General features: G+C 42.4%; 2 protein-coding genes across 6 annotated transcripts in view; both read left to right on the forward strand.

Moving 5' to 3' along the window:
* The window catches only part of acox1 (acyl-CoA oxidase 1, palmitoyl), a 31,109-nt gene extending 11,384 nt beyond the window's left edge, over positions 1-19,725 (forward strand). For 2 of the 3 annotated variants that reach the window (XM_045706187.2, XM_082965005.1), the window contains 12 exons: positions 1,484-1,644; positions 3,459-3,566; positions 5,404-5,523; positions 5,636-5,751; positions 7,215-7,384; positions 8,765-8,927; positions 10,105-10,295; positions 15,645-15,821; positions 16,077-16,182; positions 16,359-16,502; positions 17,666-17,872; positions 18,231-19,725. In XM_045706187.2, the coding sequence (XP_045562143.1) occupies positions 1,484-1,644; positions 3,459-3,566; positions 5,404-5,523; positions 5,636-5,751; positions 7,215-7,384; positions 8,765-8,927; positions 10,105-10,295; positions 15,645-15,821; positions 16,077-16,182; positions 16,359-16,502; positions 17,666-17,872; positions 18,231-18,281 (1,714 nt within the window). In that variant the 3' untranslated portion in view covers positions 18,282-19,725. The remainder of the gene's footprint in view (positions 1-1,483; positions 1,645-3,458; positions 3,567-5,403; positions 5,524-5,635; positions 5,752-7,214; positions 7,385-8,764; positions 8,928-10,104; positions 10,296-15,644; positions 15,822-16,076; positions 16,183-16,358; positions 16,503-17,665; positions 17,873-18,230) is intronic. The other variant, XM_045706183.2, reaches the window with a different exon arrangement.
* Positions 19,726-20,503: 778 nt separating this feature from the next.
* The window catches only part of LOC106588262 (inactive rhomboid protein 2), a 38,001-nt gene continuing 31,530 nt past the window's right edge, over positions 20,504-26,974 (forward strand). For 2 of the 3 annotated variants that reach the window (XM_014177111.3, XM_082965038.1), the window contains exon 1: positions 20,504-20,633. The gene's annotated coding sequence lies outside the window, so the exon portion shown is untranslated. The remainder of the gene's footprint in view (positions 20,634-26,974) is intronic. The other variant, XM_014177119.3, reaches the window with a different exon arrangement.

Consider the following 26,974-nt stretch of genomic DNA (forward strand, 5'->3'; position numbering starts at 1 on the left):
CGTCACATGCCCGTGTACCTTCAAATTTGTGACAATCGGCATTTATTCGAAAAAGACTGGTTTCGTCATTTGTCGCAATGAAGAAGGTTCGACAAAATAAATATCCACCCGTGGAACCTATAAAAATGTTGCCGATCTTTAGAAAATGTCTCCTATATCTATTAATAATAATTAGGTAGGTGTTTACGTTTGTCCTATTTCGTACATGTAAAAGTGTGTACGTATGTGTGAATTGGAAATGAGTTTGTTTAGTTTTATTTCACAATCCCTCCGACACCCTCAGAGAGTGGGGTCCCGGCCAGGGATCAGCCATTATTGACAGTGACCCTGGAGCAAAAGTGCCTTGCTCAAGGGCACATTGGCAGATTTGTTTCACCTAGTCGGCTCGGGGATTTGAGCCAGTGACCTTTCGGTTTTTGACCCAACAGTCTTAACCGCTAGGCTACCTGCTGTCTCCGTAACACGTATCGCACAGATTTTTTCCGCGACTTTGCTTTTGTCGAATAATCCTGGGTCAATAAAAAACAGCCTATTGTCTTAACCTTAAATGCCCTTACAACTGCTTCACCCTTCCTTATAAACTAAAGCAGGGGTAGGCAACTGTGATTCTGGAGTTTTACAGGCACTTCATGTTTTTGATTTAACCAACCTGGAAGACCAATGACTGAATTAGCTCAATTGGTCAGGTGTGGCGCATACTGGGAACAAAATCCTGCAGTCCCTGTGGCCCTCCAGGAACAGGGTTGCCTACCCCTGGACTAAAGAGTCTGCTTTAAAACTGCTAGTTGCACTGCACTAGTTGGTAGCATTAGCATAGACAGATGTATTGGTTGTCACACATTTGACATGTTACTACCTCAGGGTTGTGTTCATGAGGCCATGCAATCACAACTTTTACAATGGAAAACTAAATTGGCCATTTGTTAATGGAGCAAGTCCAGTGTGTCCCTTGTGTCAGTTTTCTTCCCTTGGGTGCCTAATGAACACGTCCCAAAGTTTTCCTCAAAATTCATTTGGAATTGAAAATGTTTTTTCAGTGAAATGAGAGAGTACAGGTTACACTGCTTTTGGAAATTAACATTTCAGGCAAGTAAATGAAGTGTTGCAACAATCATGCATGAGAAGGTTATTTTGAATGAATGAACTTACGATTCTAATCAGTTCTCCGCAGTCAACAATTTGCATGACCAGCTCAGTTAATTTTTCTATATGAATTCTTGCACTCCTCCCCATCCCTTCACCCATCCCTCCATCTATTCATCCCTCATCCATCCTTTCTGCCCCCAAAATGTTATTTACCAACACTTCTAATCCCATCTTTTCCATCTATCTCTCCATTATCATTTACCATTATACGGTCTATTATTCTCCCTTGGCTATACCTTATTTTGCATGCCCCCCCAATGTCCTATCCTTCCTTTACCCTCTTCTCCCTTCAAACTACCCTCCTATCCCCTACCCCTTCCTCTTGGCGCTGCCCCAGCTGTGTGCACCGTGGGCGGTCAGAGCCGCTGGACCTCCACCTGGGAATGTTCCTGCCCACCCTGCTGAACCAGGCCAGTCCTGAGCAGATGGAGACATTCTTCATACCCGCCTGGAACCTGGAGATCATCGGCACCTACGCACAGACAGAGATGGGCCACGGTAAAATGCCAAACAAACCGTACCTGATCACCAACCTCCGGTCACCCACATGCTCTGTGGAGTGGACAAGAGATGCATGCCCAACCTCTTCGACATTTGAGTCGAGCCACCAGAAAACTCTCCCATACTCGTTAGGGAATTTTGCGTAAAAACGTCTCCCCAGACAGAACGTTTGTGTTGTTAAAGGTCCCATGCTGCCGTTTTTATCTCAATATCAAATTGTTTCTGGGTAACAATTAACTACCTTAGTGTGATTGTTTTCAATGGTCAAAAATAAACAGAAATGGCTTCTTAGCAAAGAGCAATTTATCAAACAAGATTTTTGCTAGCACTGTCTGGGAGTGGTCTTAGTATGGAGAGGGATACTCAAACGAGCTGTTATTGACAGATGTTTGGTACTAATTTACCGCCTGATGTCACCAGGCATTCCAGAACTCCATCCCACCAAAGCAGGATGACATTTTAGGCTGTCTTTTCAAACAGCTCTTGCACTAAAAGGGCATTATCATTTTCACAATTTCACAGTATTATTCCAACCTCATAGTGTGGAATTATATATAAAACACAGGAATCATATTTTTGACTGCACTGGGCCTTTTTTTTTAAAATGCTATAAAAAAAATAAGGAAATTTCACTCTGGCTTTTACGCTGACTAAAACCACTAATACTGGCTGGCTTGGAGAGTGCGTGTTGTGGCCGAACGGCTTCGCATTGGCTTCCCTTTGGAATGTGCTCTGCCCCTGGTTCTCACACAGTCTTGTTGCCAGCCGCGGTGAACGTGCATGTCCACTTGTAAAGCACCCTCAGTGACATCCTTTCCAAAACCAGTTACCCTCCATCCGCCTCTGTCGCTTTTGTCCCCCTTACAGTGTTTGGAAGTATATTGAGTTTAAAGACAGACAACCTACGTCCTTCGTCACATCTATCTTCACTGTATAAACGTAATAGGGCTGTCAAACGATTAAAATAATGGAGTTAGTGGCGTTAGTTATAGGCATACTATGTTTTGATTGTAAAGGAAAGAAACACAAAATAATCGATCAAAAATGGTTCACCATAACACAAAAGTCACTGAAACATACAGCTGGCAATTGAGTCTCAATGTTTAAGTAGGCCTACTCCCTCTTATCAATGTTCTTCATTCGTTCCAATTTCTAATTGGAGAATTGACTATAGGGGGGGGAAAAAGAACGGGCTCTATGGATACAAAGAGCATTTAAATCTGTCCAACAATGTTATGAGTTCCACAGAAGACTAACAGCTCAGCCAGGTCTGAGTTGATGTAGAATATAATACAGCTATTAGATCTAGCCTAGGCTACTGGTCCATGTTCTTCATGAACTAGTCACAACCTGCTGCTGCTACTACAACTGGGATCATTGTTTAAATCTTTTGACCTGAGAGATAAAACAGTAGCAAAATGAACAGCATAAAACATGTCGGGTTAACTTTGACAGCCCTAAACCGTACACAAATTGTAAGAAATAGATTGGATTTTCTTTGGTTTTGAACTGTCAAACACCTACAAAGCTTTTCCAACTATAGAATATAAAAAAAATTTGCGTGAGGGAACTGGTTAACAAAAATGCTTCAAAGTAATACCACTAGACACAACAAATAGCTTTATCTTACAGCAGTAAATATATTAAGTTTGAAGTTGCATTATTATTTGAGATTGAGTAGTCTTGTGTCAGGTTTGCACTGCATAATATTAAAATGTCAATGTGCTCCTGCCATAACTTAGTGATAACTCTCTTTCTTTGGTTTTACGTGTTGTGTGTTTGGGGGATTTGGTGTCTTTCTCGTTGCCTAGGCACCCACCTCAGGGGGCTTGAAACCACGGCAACGTATGACCCGGCCACCCAGGAGTTTGTCATGAACAGCCCGACCATCACCTCCATCAAGTGGTGGCCTGGGGGACGTGAGTACACGCACACACTTTAGCTTCAGGGCATGGCCGATACACATACAGTGCCTTTCGAAAGTATTCAGACCCCTTGACCTTTTCCACATTTTGTTAAGTTACAGGCTTATTCTAAAATGGATTAAATTGTCTTCCCCCCCCCCCCCCCCCCAATCTACACACAATACCCCGTAATGACAAAGCAAAAACAGTAACTTTATTTATTATTATTTTTTTTTTTAATATCACATTTACATAAGTATTCAGACCCTTTACTCAGTACTTTGTTGAAGCACCTTTGGCAGCGATTACAGCCTCGAGTCTTCTTCGGTATGACGCTACAAGCTTGGCACCTGTATTTGAGGAGTTTCTCCCATTCTTCTCTGCAGATCCCTTCAAGCTCTCAGGTTGGATCGGGAGCGTTGCTGAACAGCTATTTTCAGGTCTCCAGAGCTGTTCGATCGGTTCAAGTCCGGGCTCTGGCTGGGCCACTCAAGGACATTCAGAGACTTATCCTGCGTTGTCTTGGCTGTGTGCTTAGGGTCGTTGTCCTGTTGGAAGGTGAACCTTCACCCCAGTCTGAGGACCTGAGCGCACTGGAGCACGTTTTCATCAAGGATCTCTGTGTACATTGCTCCGTTCATCTTTGCCTCGATCCTGACAAGTCTCCCAGTCCCTGCTGCTGAACAACATCCCCACAGCATGATGCTGCCAACGCCATGCTTCACCGTAGGGATGGTGCCAGGTTTCCTCCAGACGTAACGCTTGGAATTCAGGCCAAATAGTTCAGTCTTGGTTTTATCAGATCAGAGAACCGTGGTTCTCATGGTCTGAGAGTCTTTAGGTACCTTTTTGGCAAACTTCAAGCGGGCTATCATTTCAAATCAAATGTTTTATTTTATTTGTCACATGCACCGAATACAGCAGGTGACCTTACAGTGCTTCAGAGATGATTGTCCTTCTGTAAGGTTCCCCCATCTCCACGGAGGAAATCTAGAGTTCTGTCAGAGTGACCATCGGTTTCTTGGTCACCTCCCTGACCAAGACCCTTCTCCTCCGACTGCTCAGTTTGGCCGGGCGGCCAGCTCTAGGAAGAGTCTTGGTGGTTCCAAACTTCTTCCATTTAATAATGATGGAGGCCAATGTGTTTTTGGGGACCTTCAATTCTGCAGAAATATTTTAGTACCCTTCTCCAGATCTGTGCCTCAACACAATCCTGTCTCGGAGCTCTACGGACAATTCCTTCGACCTCATGGCTTGGTTTTTGCTCTGACATGCACTGTCAACTGTGGGACTTTATATAGACAGGTGTGTGACTTTCCAAATCATGTCCAATCAATTGAATTTACCACAGGTGGTCTCCAATCAAGTTGTAGAAACATCTCAAGGATGATCAATGGAAACAGGATGTGTCTGAGCTCAATTTCGAGTCTCATAGCAAAGGGTCTGAATACTTATGTAAATAAGGCATTTGTTTTATTTTTCAAAAATTTGCAAAAATGTCTAAACCTGTTTTCACTTGGTCATTATGGGGTATTGTGTGTAGATTGCTGAGGATTCTTTTTTTAAATACATTTTAGAATAAGGCTGTAATGTAGCAAAATGTGGAAAGTCAAGGGGTCTGAATACTTTCCGAATGCACTGTACAATCAAACCAATCCCCAGTTAAGTCTGTGGACTTAGCTTCTGAAGAAAACAAATTCCACAACATTGCTGAACAAGATCAAACCATTTACTTCTGATTATCATTGTAGTGTGGACTAGAGACTTAAATGACTGCCAAATGATTTCAATATAATTATTTTAATAGTGAGAATCTCTCTCGCTCTCTTGCTTCCCCCCCCTCGCCCCCCAGTGGGTAAGACGTCTAACTACGCCATAGTTCTGGCCCAGCTCCACACCCAGGGGAAGTGTCACGGACTGCAGGCCTTCATCGTACCTCTCCGCAGTATGAACACACACATACCACTGCCAGGTACTTTACATACTGCTGTGCTTGTGTCAAAAAGAGTGTGTCTGTCTGTGTCTCTGTATGTAGCGTTGGTGGTAGCCTACTGTCTAATGAACTCACTCTCTTTCTCTCTCAGGTGTGGTGGTAGGGGACATAGGACCCAAGTTTGGCTTTGATGAGGTTGACAATGGTTACCTGAAATTGGAGAACGTACGAATTCCTCGCGACCACATGCTGATGAAATATGCAAAGGTGAGTGACTGGGCAGTTAAGCACATTTCAAGGAGACACTTTTCTTTTGTTTCTGTTGGTTGAGTCTAATGCTGTCACAAAGCTTAGATTTTAAGGTATATTGTATGCATATTCCTCACAGAGTGTATACTTACTACCTGATTGTCCTAGAACTGTATACCACAGACCAGGGAGGACGATTTAAAAAAAATAAAAATAAATGTATGAGCCATATTTCTATTAAAGCATATTGGATGACTGTCATTCATATTCCATTCACCCAGCTTAACGTAACATCGATAGGTTTAGGCTACTACATGATACCCGACTTTTCCCTATACCCATCCTATGAATGAAAGTTTACAACGTAGGTGCACACAGGTGGAGCTACATTTTTGTAATCAAGGTGATAGACCGTGACAAATTCACTACCGCCTTGCACGCTCTTGCCTGCATCTAGCTGATCTAAGGTGTAGTCATTAGTCCAGCAGTGGCAAACGAGTTTATATAGGACAAATTCTGGTATTTTATCCCGTTCCGTTTGCTTCAGTTTAAGAAACATTTTTCAACAGAATCGGCGGAATGAATACACCACTGATCACACACAAACAGCTCACTTTCATAGCAGCCACATAAAAACAGCATGATCACTTTGCTTATTGTATTCCTTCTCGCATATTAGTCTACATAGCTACTAGAACTAACGCTTTAGTAAACCCGCTACAATCATGCAGTACAGTGTGCAGTCAGCGAGCAGTTTAGTAGTTAAACCGGTGGGCCCCGGTGGCAATAAATTAATAAAACTAAAAGCTTACCTTGACTTGGAAGAGTGCCAGTGTTGGATAGGATAGCCATAGCTAGCTAGCTAACATAGAATCTGTTTCTGTTTGAGCCGGGTGTTTGAGTAGGCAAAACTAGCTAGCTGCATTAGCTAGCTAAGTGAAAAAAAATACAATGACATATAACTAGCTCTCTCTATCTCCCTCTCTCCACCTTCATTAAAAAAAATATATATTTGTTCAAAGCTGTTCAACTATTGTCTTTCTTTGAGTCAATTACTCACCACATTTTATGCAGCGCTAGCTAGCTGAAGCTTATGCTTTCAGTACTAGATTCATTATTTGATCGTTTGATTGGGTGGAAAACATGTCAGTTCATGCAGCAAGAGCTCTGAAGTTGTCATAATTACAGTGTGAGTCTATGGAAGGGGGTGAGAACCATGAGCCTCCTGGGCTTTGTATTGACGTCAATGTTCCCAGAGAAGGACAGAAACTAGCTGTCCTCCGGCTACACCATGGTGCTACCCTACAGAGTGCTGTTGCGGCTACAGTCCAAAAAAGTGTGTTTTAATCAATTATTTGGTGACGTGAAGATATTTATTATAGTTTCATTCTTTAAAAAAAAAAGATTCACTGAGGAGGATGGTCCTCCCCTTCCTCCTATGAGGAGCCGCTGCCACAGACCGTATGTATTCTCCCCACCAGGTGGAGGCAGATGGTACGTACGTGAAGCCTCCCAGTGCCAAGCTGACCTACGGCACCATGGTGTTCATCAGGTCCATGATCGTGGGGGAAGCGGGCCACGCCCTCGCCAAGTCCTGCACCATCGCCATCCGCTACAGTTCCGTACGGCACCAGTCTGAGATACGCCCAGGGTCAGTTGTAGCTCTGTACACACCAGGGTCATGTTCAGTAGGACAAACTGTAGCAAAAAGTTTTGAGACGGAAATTGATATTCTTATTGTACAGATACTACTTTCCTGTGTTATGCTTTGGTGTGTTTCCATCCGTTTGGTGCCTAATGAACATGACCCTGAATACACACACATACTGAAAAATGCACTACTGTTAAAAAGTTTGGGGTCACTTAGAAATTTCCTTGTTTTTGAAAGAAAAGCAAAAAAAAAATGGTCCATTTTTAAAATAACATCAAATTGATCAGAAATACACTGTAGACATTGTTAATGTTGTGAATGACTATTGTAGCTGGAAACGGCAGATTTTTTTATGGAATATCTACATAGGCGTACAGAGGCCCATTATCAGCAACCATCACTCCTGTGTTCCAATGGCACGTTGTGTTAGCTAATCCAAGTTTATCATTTTAAAAGGCTAATTGATCATTAGAAAACAATTTTGCAATTATGTTAGCACAGCTGAAAACTGTTGTGCTGGTTAAAGAAGCAATAAACCTGGCCTTCTTTAGACTAGTTGATTATCTGGAGCATCAGCATTTGTGGGTTCGATTACAGGCTCAAAATGGCCAGAAACAAATAACTTTCTTCATCCCGGAGTCGTCTCAAGAGGTGACTCCGGGATGCTGGCCTTCTAGGCAGAGTTAATCTGTCCAGTGTCTGTGTTCTTTTGCCCATCTTAATCTTTTCTTTTTATTGGAAAGTCTGAGATATGGCTTTTTCTTTGCAACACTGCCTAGAAGGCCAGCATCCCAGAGTCGCCTCTATACTGTTGACGTTGAGACTGGTGTTTTGTGGGTACTATTTCATGAAGCTGCCAGTTGAGGACTTGTGAGGTGTCAGTTTCTCAAACTAGACACTCTAATGTACTTGTCCTCTTGCTCAGTTGTGCACCGGGGCCTCCCACTCTTTCTATTCTGGATAGAGCCAGTTTGCGCTGTTCTGTGAAGGGAGTAGTACACAGCGTTGTACGAGATCTTCATTTTCTTGGCAAAAAGCCAAGGGGGTGAATACATTCGCAAGGCACTGTAAATAGTCAAAGGAATACAAAAATACTCACACATACTTGCGCACATCCATACACAAGTAACACACTCAGACACAAACAAGAATAGAAAGCAAAGTACTTTAACCCTTACCATTTTAACAAAATCTATACTCTTATTCTAATTGTGTGAGAGCTGATGTAGATAGATGTTACATAGAGTTCGGGTAGATATTAGGAAGCCTTATTCATATAATATCTGTATCTCAATGTTCTTCAAAGACTAACATATAAAAGATCGCAATCGAACCGTTAACCTTACATCTGTCTATATTCTTATTTTGTGGTTTCTCCAGGGAGGCGGAGCCCCAGATCATGGACTACCAGACACAACAGTACAAGCTGTTCCCCCTGCTGGCTACAGCCTATGCCTACAAGTTTGTTGGTCAGTACATGAACCAGGTCTACCACCGCATCACTGGAGACATCAGCCAGGGAGACTTCAGTGAACTACCAGAGGTACTTACAGTAAATACTAGCCTGAAATCCAGAATCTGTTTTGCTAACATTCCACGCCTTGTACTCCGTGTCATGCTATACAAGGAGTGGAATGATAGCTAAACAGACTGGTACCCAGGCTAAGTAAATACCTCCCCTTGATATACTACATGATGAAAGAAGGCTGGCTATGGCCCAGAGTTTTTTTTTCTTTCTTTTTCTTCCTAACCACGTGACCTGACCAGGAAAAATGGGAAAACACTCCACTCACTGAATAGTCTTGAAATGTTTAATCCATTTTAAGCGGCTGAAGTTTAATGGAGGTGTTTTGACAACAGGCTTCGTCGGTGTTAATTCTTTAGTCTAAGACGTTGGGGGAGGGACGGTGCTAAGCTGACATGGAATTGTTTTAAGATGGTCATACTATGGATCATTTAGCTATTTGATTTTGAATTTTAAACAATTATTTGATTAAAATATTTAATTTGGCCTTTGCTACTAAAGCACATAGAAACACATTGAATAACACATTCATAATGTGAAAAAGGACAGTCAAAAAATGTATCATAAGAAACGAATTGTCTTTTTTATATATTTAACCCCTTTTTAGGGTAGGCACAAACGTCCTTCAAACTTTAATTAGTTTTTTTAAACCGGTAATGGTTACCTTCAAACGAGTTTGTAGCCCAAACGGTTTGGGCGCTACCACACATCAGCGTTACAGACGAGTCTTCTGACATTTGTGGGGGGTGGTAGAGCAAAACGAAGAACGTGAGAGTCTCCGCTTTCCATAGAGTGGTTCAGACGCTACAGATTTTTTCGTGAGAAGACCGATTTTCGGGATGTTTCATGGTCTGACAAACACCACTCTAGCTCTGAAACCTTCAACCGCAGAAGTGAGACACTGGAGGAGGCGGTGGATTGAGACACATCCAATGCAAAAAACATATCTCTAGCTTAAACTGACAGGTTTTTTTAATGTGGATTTTTTGTTGTTGTTATGTAACTTAGACTGGCGCACTGGTGCGTCAATCAACTCTAGGGAGTTAAATGAAAGATCCTCATTCATATTAAAAATTACATCATTTTTAATTTGCTGCTTTTTCTGTGCCAATATAACTGTACCCTGTGCCCATCCTCTACCATCCTGTGTCAATATAATTGTATAACCCTGTGCCATCGTCTGACCTGTACCCAGCTCCATGCCCTGTCCGCGGGCCTGAAAGCCTTCACCACATGGACGGCCAGCGCGGGCATCGAGGTGTGTCGCATGGCGTGTGGTGGGCACGGCTACTCCCGCTGCAGCGCCCTCCCAGACATCTATGTTACCTTCGTGCCCACGTGCACCTACGAGGGAGAGAACACTGTCATGATGCTGCAGACCGCTAGGTAGGTACACACGTACATTTGCACACGCACGCACACATGCAAACGCCCACTCACACACACAAATATAAGACACAGATATGACACAAACACACACCCTGAAATGACACATTCTTTCCTTGCTGAATCAAAAACATCAGTTAGTCACATTATACAGCTCACACAAACACACATTAAGATGTATTCCAAAACGTCAAGTCAGGGCACATAAGCCTAGTATTAAAAGCTATGTGTGATATTGCGCCCTGCACATCAAAGGTAGTAATTATCAACAAAGCATCGATCTAACTGTCTAAATGTTTTTGGGAGTGTGTTCAGTGTAAGCACTGCTAAGTGTGAAGTGTACGATGGAAAGGGTGAGGAAAGTAGTTGAATGGGAGTGAGTGAGACTAGGACCAAATGAATGGGTGTGTATGAGTTTTTATGTACTTAGAGCTGGGTGGTAAACAGCGTTTTACTATATACCAGTATTAATGCATGGACCGGTTTGGATTTTCACCTTACATAATGGTATTTCAATGCTTGCTTTGTTAAGTGTAATAACTGAGTGATGAAACTTGAAAAATGAAAGCAATTGTCCATTATTACTGCCAGTAAGAGACTGCTAACAGTTGAGATCTGATCATTTGCTAGCGAGAGCTTCAGGTGCGCACATGTCATTTTGTGCGATGAATAGGCTAGTGTCTGTGAGGCAGTGGGGGTGCCAAAAGCACCTTAGAAATCACCACAATGCCCTTTGTGGCGAAAGTAAAAACTGCCATGGAATCCATTGAAAATACATGGTCAGAGGAGTATTATTATTTTCATAAAGGAAAAGTTACTTTTTCACAATAGAGGCATACAAAGACAAAACAAATATTTTACAGTGTGGAAATGATAGCAAATGAGTGAAGGAAATTGATGAAAAGGCTGGAATTAGTTTGGTTTTAAGTTTGTTTTATACAATCAATCAGAAGAGAGAGAGCCCCATTTAAAACCACTTAGAATGTATTTGTTCCCACCCTAGGATCATGCATGACTCAATAAGCATATGTACCGTACATTCCGGACTATAAGCCGCAACTTTTTTCCCAGCTTTGAACCTCGCGGCTTAAACAATGACGTGGCTAATATATGGATTTTTCCCGCTTTCAATTTTTTTTCTTCTTTTTTTTCAAAAAAACTCATTCTGTGACGTGCTCAGTTTTTTTGGCGGCATGAAGCTTTCATTAGACTAATGAAATTGCCGAACGGGTTAAGATCAAACAACTTTTTTTACTGTTTAGATTAAATTGAGCGCTCTCAAACTTCCCATCATTCTGATTACGGTAGTCATTTTACATTTACATTTAAGTCATTTAGCAGACGCTCTTATCCAGAGCGACTTATAAATTGGTGCATTCACCTTATGATATCCAGTGGAACAACCACTTTACAATAGTGCATCTAAATCTTTTAAGGGGGTTAGAAGGATTACTTTATCCTATCCTAGGTATTCCTTAAAGAGGTGGGGTTTCAGGTGTCTCCGGAAGGTGGTGATTGACTCCGCTGTCCTGGCATCGTGAGGGAGCTTGTTCCACCATTGGGGTGCCAGAGCAGCGAACAGTTTTGACTGGGCTGAGCGGGAACTGTGCTTCCTCAGAGGTAGGGGGGCCAGCAGGCCAGAGGTGGATGAACGCAGTGCCCTTGTTTGGGTGTAGGGCCTGATCAGAGCCTGAAGGTATGGAGGTGCCGTTCCCTTCACAGCTCCGTAGGCAATCACCATGGTCTTGTAGCGGATGCGAGCTTCAACTGGAAGCCAGTGGAGAGAGCGGAGGAGCGGGGTGACGTGAGAGAACTTGGGAAGGTTGAACACCAGACGGGCTGCGGCGTTCTGGATGAGTTGTAGGGGTTTAATGGCACAGGCAGGGAGCCCAGCCAACAGCGAGTTGCAGTAATCCAGACGGGAGATGACAAGTGCCTGGATTAGGACCTGCGCCGCTTCCTGTGTGAGGCAGGGTCGTACTCTGCGAATGTTGTAGAGCATGAACCTACAGGATCGGGTCACCGCCTTGATGTTAGTGGAGAACGACAGGGTGTTGTCCAGGATCACGCCAAGGTTCTTAGCACTCTGGGAGGAGGGCACAAGGGAGTTGTCAACCGTGATGGCGAGATCATGGAACGGGCAGTCCTTCCCCGGGAGGAAGAGCAGCTCCGTCTTGCCCAGGTTCAGCTTGAGGTGGTGATCCGTCATCCACACTGATATGTCTGACAGACATGCAGAGATGCGATTCGCCGCCTGGTTATCAGAAGGGGGAAAGGAGAAGATTAATTGTGTGTCGTCTGCATAGCAATGATAGGACAGACCATGTGAGGATATGACAGAGCCAAGTGACTTGGTGTATAGCGAGAATAGGAGAGGGCCTAGAACAGAGCCCTGGGGGACACCAGTGGTGAGAGCGCATGGTGCGGAGACAGATTCTCGCCACGCCACCTGGTAGGAGCGACCTGTCAGGTAGGACGCAATCCAAGCGTGGGCCGCGCCGGAGATGCCCAACTCGGAGAGGGTGGAGAGGAGGATCTGATGGTTCACAGTATCAAAGGCAGCAGATAGGTCTAGAAGGATGAGAGCAGAGGAGAGAGAGTTAGCTTTAGCAGTGCAGAGAGCCTCCGTGACACAGAGAAGAGCAGTCTCAGTTGAATGCCCAGTCTTGAAACCTGACTGATTAGGATCAAGAAGGTCATTCTGAGAGAGATAGCAGGAGAGCTGGCCAAGGACGGCACGTTCAAGAGTTTTGGAGAGAAAAGAAAGAAGGGATACTGGTCTGTAGTTGTTGACATCGGAGGGATCGAGTGTAGGTTTTTTCAGAAGGGGTGCAACTCTCGCTCTCTTGAAGACGGAAGGGACGTAGCCAGCGGTCAAGGATGAGTTGATGAGCGAGGTGAGGTAGGGGAGAAGGTCTCCGGAAATGGTCTGGAGAAGAGAGGAGGGGATAGGGTCAAGTGGGCAGGTTGTTGGGCGGCCGGCCGTCACAAGACGCGAGATTTCATCTGGAGAGAGAGGGGAGAAAGAGGTCAAAGCACAGGGTAGGGCAGTGTGAGCAGGACCAGCTGTGTCGTTTGACTTAGCAAACGAGGATCGGATATCGTCAACCTTCTTTTCAAAATGGTTGACGAAGTCATCCGCAGAGAGGGGGGGGGGGGGAGGGGGAGGAGGATTCAGGAGGGAGGAGAAGGTAGCAAAGAGCTTCCTAGGGTTAGAGGCAGATGCTTGGAATTTAGAGTGGTAGAAAGTGGCTTTAGCAGCAGAGACAGAAGAGGAGAATGTAGAGGAGGGAGTGAAAGGATGCCAGGTCCGCAGGGAGGCGAGTTTTCCTCCATTTCCGCTCGGCTGCCCGGAGCCCTGTTCAGTGAGCTCGTAGTCGAGCCACGGAGCAGGAGGGGAGGACCGAGCCGGCCTGGAGGATAGGGGACAGAGAAAATCAAAGGATGCAGAAAGGGAGGAGAGGAGGGTTGAGGAGGCAGAATCAGGAGATAGGTTGGAGAAGGTTTGAGCATAGGGAAGAGATGATAGGATGGAAGAGGAGAGAGTAGCAGGAGAGAGAGAGCGAAGGTTGGGACGGCGCAATACCATCCGAGTAGGGGCAGAGTGAGAAGTGTTGGATGAGAGCAAGAGGGAAAAGGATACAAGGTAGTGGTCGGAGATTTGGAGGGGAGTTGCAATGAGATTAGTGGAAGAACAGCATCTAGTAAAGATGAGGTCAAGCGTATTGCCTGCCTTGTGAGTAGGGGGGGAAGGTGAGAGGGTGAGGTCAAAAGAGGAGAGAAGTGGAAAGGAGGCAGAGAGGAATGAGTCAAAGGTAGACGTGGGGAGGTTAAAGTCACCCAGAACTGTGAGAGGTGAGCCATCCTCAGGAAAGGAACTTATCAAGGCGTCAAGCTCATTGATGAACTCTCCAAGGGAACCTGGAGGGCGATAAATGATAAGGATGTTAAGCTTGAAAGGGCTGGTAACTGTGACAGCATGGAATTCAAATGAGGAGATAGACAGATGGGTCAGGGGAGAAAGAGAGAATGTCCACTTGGGAGAGATGAGGATTCCAGTGCCACCACCCCGCTGGCTCGATGCTCTAGGGGTATGCGAGAACACGTGGGCAGACGAAGAGAGAGCAGTAGGAGTAGCAGTGTTATCTGTGGTAATCCATGTTTCCGTCAGCGCCAGGAAGTCTAGGGACTGGAGGGTAGCATAGGCTGAGATGAACTCAGCCTTGTTGGCTGCAGACCGGCAGTTCCAGAGGCTGCCGGAGACCTGGAACTCCACGTGGGTCGTGCGCGCTGGGACCACCAGGTTAGAGTGGCAGCGGCCACGCGGTGTGAAGCGTTTGTATGGCCTGTGCAGAGAGGAGAGAACAGGGATAGACAGACACATAGTTGACAAGCTACAGAAGTGTTGTTTCTTGTATTATTGTCTCTTGTGTCTTTAGAGAACTGTTTCACTTTGATATCCTTTTTCTTCTGTCCTGATTTTCTCTTTCTTTTCTTCTGTTAACTAGATATTCTTTGTTGTTCTTCGTTAGGGAGCTAGCTTCTTCCAAAAGAGACCCTAGCAACTGCTTAGCAACTGGTAAACAATTCAGCTAGCTAAGATAACTACAATTTTATGAAAAATATTTATTTTTCAAAAGCCTATCTTTGTTTGTTGCTTGTTTTTTCTCCTCTTCAGTCTTGCAGTTTTCTTTTGCTTTTTTCCGATGTACTTCACTCTAAAAACCATGTAAATTTCAATATTTGTAGGAGCTCATTTTTCAGCTGCTGCTGCTCAAATTGGAGTTCCGGAACATTTTGTCACCCTCATCATGGCAAAGACACGGAGAAATGCATATGATGCAGCTTTCAAGTTGAAGGCGATTGATCTGGCTGTTGGAAAAGGAAATAGAGCTGCTGCACGGGAGCTTGGTCTTAATGAGTCGATGATAAGACGTTGGAAACAGCAGCGTGAGGAATTGACTCAGTGCAAAAAGACAACTAAAGCTTACTGCTAATTTTTTTCTTTTTTGTTACAAGCCGTGTTTTGTTAAAGCCTGTGTAAAGTTCATTTGTTTCAATGTACCGGTAGGCACCTGCGGCTTATAGACATGTGCGGCTTATTTATGTTCAAAATAATATTATTTTTTTAAATTCAGTGGGTGCGGCTTATATTCAGGTGCGCTTAATAGTCTGGAAGTTATGGTAAAACTTTTATTATACCAAAACATAAAATACCGTCAAAAATGAGAAACATATATGATATTTTGGCCATATCGCCCATCTCTACTTTGTGTGTGTTCTTGTCTGTGTGTGACCTTTGTGCCCATCCATCGTCTTGCTCACGTGTTTGCATCCCTCACTCCCCAGGTTCTTGATAAAGAGCTACCGGCAGGCGTCGGCAGGCCACCAGCTGAGTGGCATCGTGTCCTACCTGAACGAGTCAGAGCGTAGGCTGCAGCCCCAGTCTGTGTCCTCCCGACCCACTGTAGTCAACGTCAATGACCTGGCCAGCCTTGTGGAGGCTTACAAACTACGAGCAGCCAAGTAAGTGGGCCTACAAGATAACCAAAATGTAATAGATCCCATTTAGATATTTGATCTTCGTTAAGTCCCAAAGGGCTGTACATTGTATGGCAGAGACTTTTAATCAGAGCAATGTGGTAGTTGGTGCCAGGCAATGCAATGGGTTGAGCTAAAATGGTCCACCACACAACGAATTGTACTTGTATTCTATAGACAGCCATTCGTCAGTTTTTGTTTAAAGGTTTCCTATGTCAATGCCTCTCTGTGTGTCTTTAGGCTGGTTGAGATGGCAGCTAAGAGTATTCAGCAGGAGCTACAGAAGAGAGTCAGTCAGGAGGATGCCTGGAACAACAGCGCTATAGACCTGGTCAGAGCCTCTGATGTAAGTTACCTTACCAACCTGGGATATGGAATGTGTTGTTTTTTGGGAGGGAGCCCCCCCCCCCATCCCTCCTATCTCTTCCCCTCTGCTTCCCTCTTTCAATTTCCTTTTCGTCCTCTCTCTGGTCCTCATTTAACTCTCATCCATCTCTTCTCCTCCTCCCTTTCCATCTCCAGGCCCACTGTCACTATGTGGTGGTGAAGCTGTTTGCAGCTAAGCTGGGGGAGATAGGAGACACGGGGTTGCACTCTGTCCTCAGCACCCTGGCCCTGCTCTATGCCCTCCAGGGCATCCAACAGCACAGCGGAGACTTCCTCCAGGTAACCACCACCATGGCAACTGTCAATCACAGACTCCCAGGGGAAAGTACAGGGACTACATACATACTCAAGTTCTTGAAGAACAATATGTGAATTTCAATGCGTCCATAAGTGGGTCCCGTACCAAAGTCTATATTCATTTTTATAACGTCATGTATGATGTTTTAAGCAAGACATGGTATTACACTCGTACTTGCATCACTTATTAAAGGAAGATTATCTTATTTTTGGATATTTAAAAAATAAAATTGTATTAATAACCCCTTCATCACCACACCTCTTTGGAGGACAAATATATTTTAGTTTTTTAATAGCTTTTGCTTACATATTTTACATACATAGTACTTTTATATAAAGCAGTCACATAACAGTAATACATTACCAAACATAAACACTTTAATCCCACCCCTCAGCCACTCAGCCCATCCCACCTATCACCATAGACCACCCTCGTTTGGTTTCTATGTGCCATATATTTTAATTGTGCTGTGTGACGTTTTATATAATTTTAACCTTTCTAATCGTATAGTATCCAGATTGTGAGTTAAAGATGAAAACCTTTCCTACGAGTATTATTTGACTGACTATGGCTATCTAAATCAACCAACCCTGCTATTTGTAAGGTTCATTTTAAGTGCATGTCTTGATTTTTTTTTTTTTTTTTTTTAACCATTCTAGAACCTGTGACCAGAAACAAGCTGCATAGGGGCAATACCAGAATAAATGATCTATTGATTCTGTCTCTTCGCAGTGTTGTTTTTTGTACAGGTTCATAAACCATGTGCCATGTAATCGGTACATCGAAAATCTCTTCCCATTTATTTTGCAACCTGTATGGCACAGCTGTCAACATTTTTGTCCTCAAATGAAACTGGAAAATGTTTTTATTTATGCCAGTTCCTTTCAGCCAATTTGTATTTTTAATATATGGCAGACAAACAAGTTCCCTACCTTCTCCCGTTTCCACTTGCCTCTTCCATTTTTGTGGTAATGCTGCAATCAGTTATGTTCTTACTCTAACTTTCCGATTTGTTTGATTTGATCCTACATATAAAGGCTCTAACTCGTTTGTCATGACATTTGGATATTTTAACCTATTACTTATTTATTGAGAACACATTCTCTTTAACAATAACGACCTGACTATTCCTTCCTCACTCCAGACTGGTCTCCTGAGCGTGCCCCAGCTCTCCCAGGTGTCCCAGCGTCTGAAGGAGCTTCTGGCCCAGCTGAGGCCCAACGCCGTGGCCCTGGTGGACGCCTTCGACTACCGTGACGAAATGCTCAACTCCGTCCTGGGACGCTACGACGGCAACGTCTATGAGCACATGTTCGAGTGGGCCCGCCGCTCGCCTCTCAACAAGACAGAGGTCAGAGTTCATGGAGAGGGCCTTTAAAAAAGAGACAAAGATTAAGAAAATGAATTTACTGTTAATTTTACGCTTTTTTTTAACCTTAGTTCATTATTAAGAACATGAATAGACCATTTGAGAACCATTCACAAGGATTTGTTTCAGATTATGATCAAGAGCCAAATTATCTCTGTGTTCATTGCGTAGTTTGCCTACATAAAGACGGCAATCTAATGAATGATTTGCTGTAGTAATAAGTATCCTGCGCAGAGTAACCTTGTCCCAAGGCTATTGCTACCGACAGCGAGAGGGAGCCAGTGGGTGGAAGAGACTACCTGCAGAATACTCAAATTGACCCTCCTTCCCTCTCTTCTAGGTCCACGAGTCCTACCACAAGTACCTGAAACCCCTGCAGGCCAACCTGTAAGATGACCCCGGAGCCTTCTCACCTGACCCCTCCACTACAGGGGACGGGAAGCACACTAACAACACTAATCCAGCAGTGGGACCCCGACATGGCCGCCGCTGCCCGTCCACCAACCGGAAGGGGCTCATTCCACCCGCCCCTTCAGTGTTTAACCAACCACTGGTGGTGGAACATTTTTAAAGGGGAACCATTGGAGACCAGCCTCCTTACCCCACCTCTACTGATGTGCTGCTAATGAATGAATCAATCATTCTACTGGACTTATTAAACTAGTACTTCGTTTATGAGTTTAAATATACCCCATGCCTTGTTAATGGAGTTAATCGAAGGTCTGAGAAAACATAAGATGGAGAGGAAGAAAAACTGTAGTTAGCATACGAGGTGGCCTAAAGATGAAGGGGTTTTGATGACTGATCCTTGTGATCTAATCAAGCTCTTTGGATCATGTACATTGCAAATCACTCGATTTGTTGAGATATGTTGAATCCCATAATTTTTTTAAAATCTGGATAATTTCTCATCATGCATGTCACAGTATTTGATGCTAATGTACTGCGGATGGTTGTCTTTAGTAGTGGGTGACGGGTCAGTTGGGGTTTGCAATGAACCAAGGTGTGTGTGTCTCTGTCTAGGTGTGAGAGAGTTTGTGGTTGTAGGGTAACGAATATGATTAGTGAATAACGAGTTGATGAGTAAGCTATTCTAGTGATTTGAGAAAAGGGGCCTTTCAATTCTTGCACTTAATACAAACCACTAGTATATATGCATGAGGATCTTTTCAACCATGTGGGGCTTTATTACTAAGAAATGACACGAAAATCAAACTAGCTTGAAGAACAAGGTCGACTTCATTAGGGCACACTGTGGTAAAACGTCTTGCAATGGAAAGAAAGAGTTTCTTATTGGACCAGTCCGGGTAGTCCCCCCCCATCTGTTTCAGTCAGTTTTCTTTTGTTTGGTGCCTATTGAATAAAACCCTGATGTGGCATTCGGAACAAGTACATTCTTCAACACAATGAAATAAGTATTTTTATACTTGATTACTAGCTGTTGATTGTACTGCTGTTGACTTTTACAGTATGTAGCAGATTGATACATTTTCAAATGGAAAGAAGCAGTAATTACTGTTTGTGGGAGAAGTATGTGCCAGCAGAATTTGTCTTACTTTAATGAAGCTAACATGGTAGTATTATCGCACATGGTCCATGCATATATTTTTGATTGAAAAATATGCTTTATACATTTATTTTGATTTTCGTTGCAATATAAGGATGTATGATTATTATTTCAATGTACCTACTGAATTTTTGTTTAACAAATATTTGTGATGGTATAAGAAATCCATTCAGACTGAATATGTTTTAAACTTGATTGTTTATTTAATTGAAGGTGAATAATTTGTCATGCTTAATGATCTTAGTAAAAAAACTGGGGAAAAAAACGATCTCATGATGTCTCCTTGGTTTCCTTCAACTTTGTTTCATAGACTTCCAGAAGCAACCACTAGATGGTGTTATGAAATCAGATAGGAGAAAAGTCTAAGCCATGTTTATTCATAACATTTTCACATTTTATTTCAGTGGCATAGATTTAGGAGAACCAATTCTACAAATGGATGGAGGATAAAGGTTTGAGTGTAATCATTAATAAGATTATGATGAGATTATAATAGAATGTTAGATTATACCACTGCAATGCATCTGATTCAGAAAATGTGACCTTTTTAGGAAATTAACCTGTACTTTTACAAATCAATGCATTCTATTTAAAACCTTTGGACAGTGTTTCTCTTGATGAGGTTCTTCTTCTGGAATTGTGTTAGCTCTTGCTTGGGTGGAAATGTCAAATGAAGTGCTCTCACACTTTTCCTTTCCATATATTACTATAGCAACACAGGTTACTTTCATGTTAGTTTGCTTTAGTTTTTTTGGGGAGGTATTGCTTTTGCTGGGAAAGTCTCACGTCCCCCTCATTGCGTCATTTAGGGACATTGTGGTAGGGGTGTCAAGCTTCGGGACTCAAAGAGCAATATTATCAAGTTATTTATGCACTTGCACAAACAACAATCATGCAAACATTACCAAAATATATACAACTATTACAGTCCATGAGCTGCGGACATAACTGGACTATGTTAATATTATTACTAAACCATTCTTGACTTCTATGTGTGTCTCAGTTATCAGATAGGTTAGGCCTGTCTAGTCTCCGCCCACCTTCGCCGAAATCAGGATATTTGGAGAGAGAAGGAAAGTAACACGTTGGTGCAACATTGTATGAATTTGAGGAACATAACTTGTATCTTATTCTGAGCAACATTGATGAAAGCAACGTATATATTTTTCTTTAAAGGTGAGTAGCCTATTTTTCTCATCCAACATTGAATATTTTTTTTCAAAATGTGTTTATGATCGAAAGTGGGCACAATGTGTTGTCTTTACCAGTCCTCTTATCGGAGTTTCAGATAGCGAAACAATAGGAAAAGTGTAGGCGTGAGGAAGTCACATTAATAAAATGAATTATAAAGTCATTTTATTAACTAATTCAACATTGGAATTGGAATTCTCAAAAGGACCGCGAACGACATTAATGCACGCGCGCAGTTAAAATGTGAAAACGTATGTTGCGCTGCCCGGGGAAAAATGATTCACTTTAGAATTGACACATTTTACTATCTTCACACAAACCTTCGTTCAACTTCCGTCAAACGCTAACTGTTCTCACGTTAGAATTCCCATTGGTCTCCCATTTTTCCAGAAAATGTGGGAGGGTTTGGTTTGTTGACACGACGGGATACAGTATCGTTTTTTGCTGAATTATGCAGACTCTCACTGAGTATGCAGGTCAACATTGTTAAATAGTTGCTACATCATTTGCTTATCTTGTTGCCAAAGTTATCATATGAATACGCGAACATTCCGTTTGATAGATGTTTGCCACAGTCTCTGACTGTAAACTGGAAGATTAATGTACATGAGTTAACATTTCTTTATAGGGTTAAATAGTGAGAAAGTAATGTGTGATATGAGTATTATATCTTTATGTAAAGGCTAAAATATCATTTTAATCCAGTCTGAAATGATTGCTATACCATTAGTTTATAACAACCATTGTTGCAGGGCTGAGAAACTGGTAGAAATCTGCAGATGAGTAGTTCAAGATAGGCCTACAATATACAATCCATTCCCCAGTAAGGCAGGCTTTCTTTGAAATGTCTGTATCATTAGTGGTCTTTTATTCATTCATGTTTCAAACAATGGAGTCTTACAGATCTCTTCCTTTGAATTATGCATACTGTAGTGCATTTCAGAGGGAGCAAATAATAGAATGTTGATAAGCAACCACTGACCCACAACATCTGCATCAGTAGTCTTTATCTGTAAGTTCTGTTACACCACATGTGCACCTGCTGTCAAGCTAACAAGGTATAGTAGAGCGAAGTGGAACCTATGTAAATGCCTAGGTTGCAGGTTGACACAGTAGGAAAATGAAAAAAGTCAAATGGTCATGGTTGACTGGACTGGGAATCAGAAACAAGATTGGTTTTCCAGATTTGCAAACATTTAGAAGTGATACAATTGCTAGGTTTTCATCCAATTGTCAACAGATTTTCATGCAAATATTCTAAAAGCTGCATAAAAAATATGCTTATTTTCCCTTCAGAGATGTTTCCATCAAACAGACTTATTGAGGATAAAAATGTGACTTTTGCTGTCAAATTCCCATTTTCCGAAATAAAATGACCATCGCATATTCAACTCTACTGACGGTTTTGTCACAAACTGTTGCGTTATACTGCAAATGTGCCCACTCTGGTCTTGGCTTGTGTGCACTAACCACAGCTTGCACATACAGTGCAGGTAGGCTACCTACATGATGAGATTATTATGGATAAGAGCAAGATAATTTTTTATCTGTTAAACAGCAGCCAAGCATCGATCATCTTGTCATTAAAATAAGACCGTTGATATTTATTGAAAAGGAGTATCAAGCTCATCACTGTGCACTTTCACCACCCTGTGTTCAGTAATTTACAGTATTTAATCTGTAGCCTAATAAACTGCATGCTTTCCCGAGTCGTAGTGGGAGGATCACACAACATATCATTGTGTAACTCCAAGTTTACTTCCATATGATGGTTATTTAAATACAGTGCATTCAAAAAAAGTATTCAGACCCTTTGACTTTTTCTACATTTTGTTACGTTACAGCCTTATTCTAAAATGGATTAAATAAAACATTTTTCTCGTCAATCTACACACAATACCCCATAATGACACAGCGAAAACAGGTTTTTAGAACATTTTGCAAATCTATAAAAAAAAATACCTTATTTACATAAGTATTCAGACCCTTTGCTATGAGACTTGAAATTGAGATCAGGTGTATCCTGTTTCCATTGATCATCCTTGAGATGTTTCAACAACTTGGAGTCCACCTGTGGTGAATTCAATTGATTGGACATGATTTGGAAAGGCGCACACCTGTCTATATAAGGTCCCACAGTTGACGGTGTATGTCAGAGCAAAAACCAAGCCATGAGGTTGAAGGAATTGTCCGTAGAGCTCCGAGACAGGATTGTGTCGAGGCACAGACCTGGGGAAGAGTACCAACACATTTAATTTCTGTAGCATTGAAGGTCCCCAAAAACACATTGGCCTCCATCATTCTTAAATGGAAGAAGTTTGGAACCACCAAGACTCTTCCTAGAGCTGGCCGGCCGGCCAAACTGAGCAATCAGGGGAGAAGGGCCTTGGTCAGGGAGGTGACCAAGAACCCAATGGTCACTCTGACAGAGTTTTTCAGCGACAGGGACTAGGAGACTAGTCAGGATTGAGGGAAAGATGAACGGAGCAAGGTACAGAGAGATCCTTGATGGAAACCTGCTCCAAAGCGCTCGGGACCTCGGACTGCGGCGAAGGTTCACCTTCCAACAGGAAAAGGACCCTAAGCACACAACCAAGACAACGCAGGAGTGGCTTCGGGACAAGTCCTTGAGTGGCCCAGCCAGAGCCCGGACTTGAACCCAATCAAACATCTCTGGAGTGACCTATAGCTGTGCAGCAACGCTCCCCATCCGACCTGACAGAGCTTGAGAGGATCTGCAGAGAAGGTGAGAAACTTCCCAAATACAGGTGTGCCAAGCTGTTAGCGTCATACCCAAGAAGACTCAAGGCTGTATGCTGCCAAAGTTGCTTCAACAAAATACTGAGTAAAGGGTCTGAATACTTATGTAAATGTGATATTTCAGTTTCTTATTTTTAATAAATTCTAAAAACCTGTTTTTGCTTTGGCATTATGGGTTATTGTGTGTAGATTGACGAGGGAAAAACACTACTTAATCCATTTTACAATGTTGTAACAAAATGTGGAAAAAGTCTGAATACTTTCCTAATGTGCTCTATGTGTGGTATGTATGTATGTATGTATGTATGTATGTATGTATGTATGTATGTATGTATGTATGTATGTATGTATGTATGTATGTATGTATGTATGTATGTATGTATGTATGTACAGTGGGCTCCAAAATTACTGGCACTCCTGACTGGCAATGCACAAATAATGCTTAAACAAATATAAACAATATAATTATAGAGAGAAACTCAAAATACCAACATGTGAGAAATACTGTACTTTATTAATGTTTCAATGGAACCAACCAAAATAATTTGATTTCATTAAAAATCAATGTTCTCCAAATCAAGGTTTCACAATTAATGGCACCCTTAAAGATTATTGTAAATAAGATCTACCAAAATGAAACCACAAATTAAATTCCACTTATTTAAGTTGATCTAAGTCTTAAGGAACTATATTGAGCCATTACATCTCTTCCTGTTTCACTAGGGCATAAAAATGAGGTAACACACATGCAATATCCCTTTGTCATCTTACACCATGAAGAAAAGAAAAGAACTGGCAGTTCAAAAGGGACAGATGGTCGTAGACCTTCATAAATCTGGTAATGGCTACAAGAAGATCCACAAACGATTGAATCTACCACTGAGCACTGTCAGGGTAATTATAAAAAAATTCAAAAGATATGGAACAGTTGAAAACCTCACGGGTAGAGGACGCAAATGCATTTTGCCCCCCAGGATAGGGAGGAGGATGGTGAGAGAAGCAACAAAATCCCCAAGAATCACTGTGAAAGAATTGCAGGCCTTGTTGGGGTCACCAGATTAAAAAAATTACCATCAGACGCCACCTCCACAACCACGGGCTGTTTGGAAGGGTTGCCAGAAGAAAGCCCTTTCTGACCCCAAGACACAGACGCAAGCGCTTGGAGTTTGCCAAACGTCATTTTAAATTATGACTGGAAGAAGGTGCTCTGGTCAGATGAGACCAAAATTGAACGTTTTGGTCAGATACAGCATTGGCATGTTTGGCGTCGAAACAGAGATGCATACAAGGAGAGGCACCTCATACCCACGGTGAAATATGGAGGGGGGTCAGTGATGTTTTGGGGCTGTTTTAATTCCAGAGGTCCAGGGGCACTGGTTAAGATTGATTGCATAATGAATTCCACCAAGTATCAGGCAATTTTGACTGACAATCTGGTTGCCTCTGCCAGAAGGCTGGGACTTGTCCGTAGGTGGACTTTCCAACAAGACAATGACCCGAAACATACCTCAAGATCCACACAGAAATGGTTCTGTGACAACAAAATCAATGTTCTGCCATGGCCATCTCAGTCGCCGGACCTCAATCCAATCGAAAACCTGTGGGCTGAGTGGAAGAGGGCAGTTGATAAACGCGAACCCAACAATGTGAAGGATCTTGAAAGGATCTGCGTAGAGGAATGGTCCAAAATCCCTCCAAATGTGTTACTTAACCTTGTCAACCATTACAGGAAGAGACTCCATGCTGTTATCCTTGCAAGAGGTGGTTGCACTAAGTACTAAATGAGGAGTGCCAATAATTATGAAACCTTGATTTTGGTGAAATTAATTTTGTTTTAAATAATTGTATGATTTTGGTTGGTTCCATTGAAACATTAATAAAGTACAGTATTTCTCACATGTTGGTATTTTGAGTTTCTCTATAATTATATTGTTTATATTTTTTTAAGTATTGTTTGTGCATTGCCAGTCAGGGGTGCCAGTAATTTTGGAGCCCACTGTATGTATGTACAGTACCAGTCAAAAGTTTTAGAACACCTATTTATTCAAGGGTTTTTCTTCATTTTTTACTATTATTACATTGCAGAATAATAGTGAAGACGTCAACACTATGAAATAACCCATGGAATCATGTAGTAATCAAAAAAGTGTTAAACAAATCAAAATATATGTTATATTCTTCATAGTAGCCACCCTTTGCCTTGATGACAGCTTTGCACACTCTTGGCATTCTCAAAACAAATACAATTTTATTGGTCACACAGATGTTATTGCGGGTGTAGCGAAATGCTTGTGTTCCTAGCTCCGACAGTGCAGTAATATCTAACCGTTAATATCAAACAATTTCACAACCTATACCAAAAACACACAAATCGAAGTAAAGGAATGTAATTAAGAATATATAAATATATGGATGAGCAATGTCAGAGCGGTATAGAGTGGCCAGTGATTTCAAGTCTATGTATGTAGGCAGCAGCCTCTCTCAACCAGCTTCACGAGGAATGCTTTTCCAACAGTCTTGAAGAACTTCCCACATACACTGAGCACTTGTTGGCTGCTTTTCCTTCACTCATTCCAACTCATCCCAAACCTTCTCAATTGGGTTGAGGTCGGGTGATTGTGGAGGCCAGGTCATCTGATGCAGCACTCCATCACTCTCCTTCTTGGTCAAATAGCCCTTATACAGCCTGGAGGTGTGTTTTGGGTCATTGTCCTGTTGAAAAGCAAATGATAGTCCCACTAAGTGCAAACCAGATGGGATGGCGTATTTCTGCAGAATGCTGTGGTAGCCATGCTGGTTAAGTGTGCCTTGATTTCTAAATTAATCACTGACAGTGTCACCAGCAAAGCACCATCACACCTCCTCCTCCATGCTTCACGATGGGAACCACACATGTGGAGAGCATCCGTTCACCTACTCTGCGTCTCACAAAGACACGGTGGTTGGAACCAAAAATCTAAAATTTGGAATCATCAGACCAAAGGACAGATTTCCACCGGTCTAATGTCCATTGCTCGTGTTTCTTGGCCCAAGCAAGTCTCTTCTTATTATTGGTGTCCTTTAGTAGTGGTTTCTTTGCAGCAATTCAACCATGAAGGCCTGATTCACGCAGTCTCCTCTAAACAGTTGATGTTGATATGTGTCTGTTACTTGAACTCTGTGAAGCATTTATTTGGGCTGCAATTTCTGAGGCTGGTAATTCTAATGAACTTATCCTCTGCCGCAGAGGTAACTCTGTGTCTTTCATTCCTGTGGGAGGTCCTTGTGAGAGCCAGTTTCATCATAGCGCTTGATATTGTTTGCGACTGCGCTTGAAGGAACTTTCTAAGTTCTTGAAATTTTCCAGATTGACTGACCTACATGTCTTACATTTACATTTTACATTTACATTTTTACATGTCTTAAAGTAATGATGGACTGTTGTTTGTTTCTCTTTGCTTATTTGAGCTGTTCTTGCCATTATATGGACTTGGTCTTTTACCAAATAGGGCCATCTTCTGTATACCACCCATACCTTGTCATGTATTTCTTTTATAATATTTGAGCATGAAGGTGTTTCCACAGCC

This window comes from Salmo salar, chromosome 02 (assembly GCF_965601325.2).
Source record: "Salmo salar chromosome 02, fSalSal1, whole genome shotgun sequence".
NCBI classification, from domain to species: domain Eukaryota; kingdom Metazoa; phylum Chordata; class Actinopteri; order Salmoniformes; family Salmonidae; genus Salmo; species Salmo salar.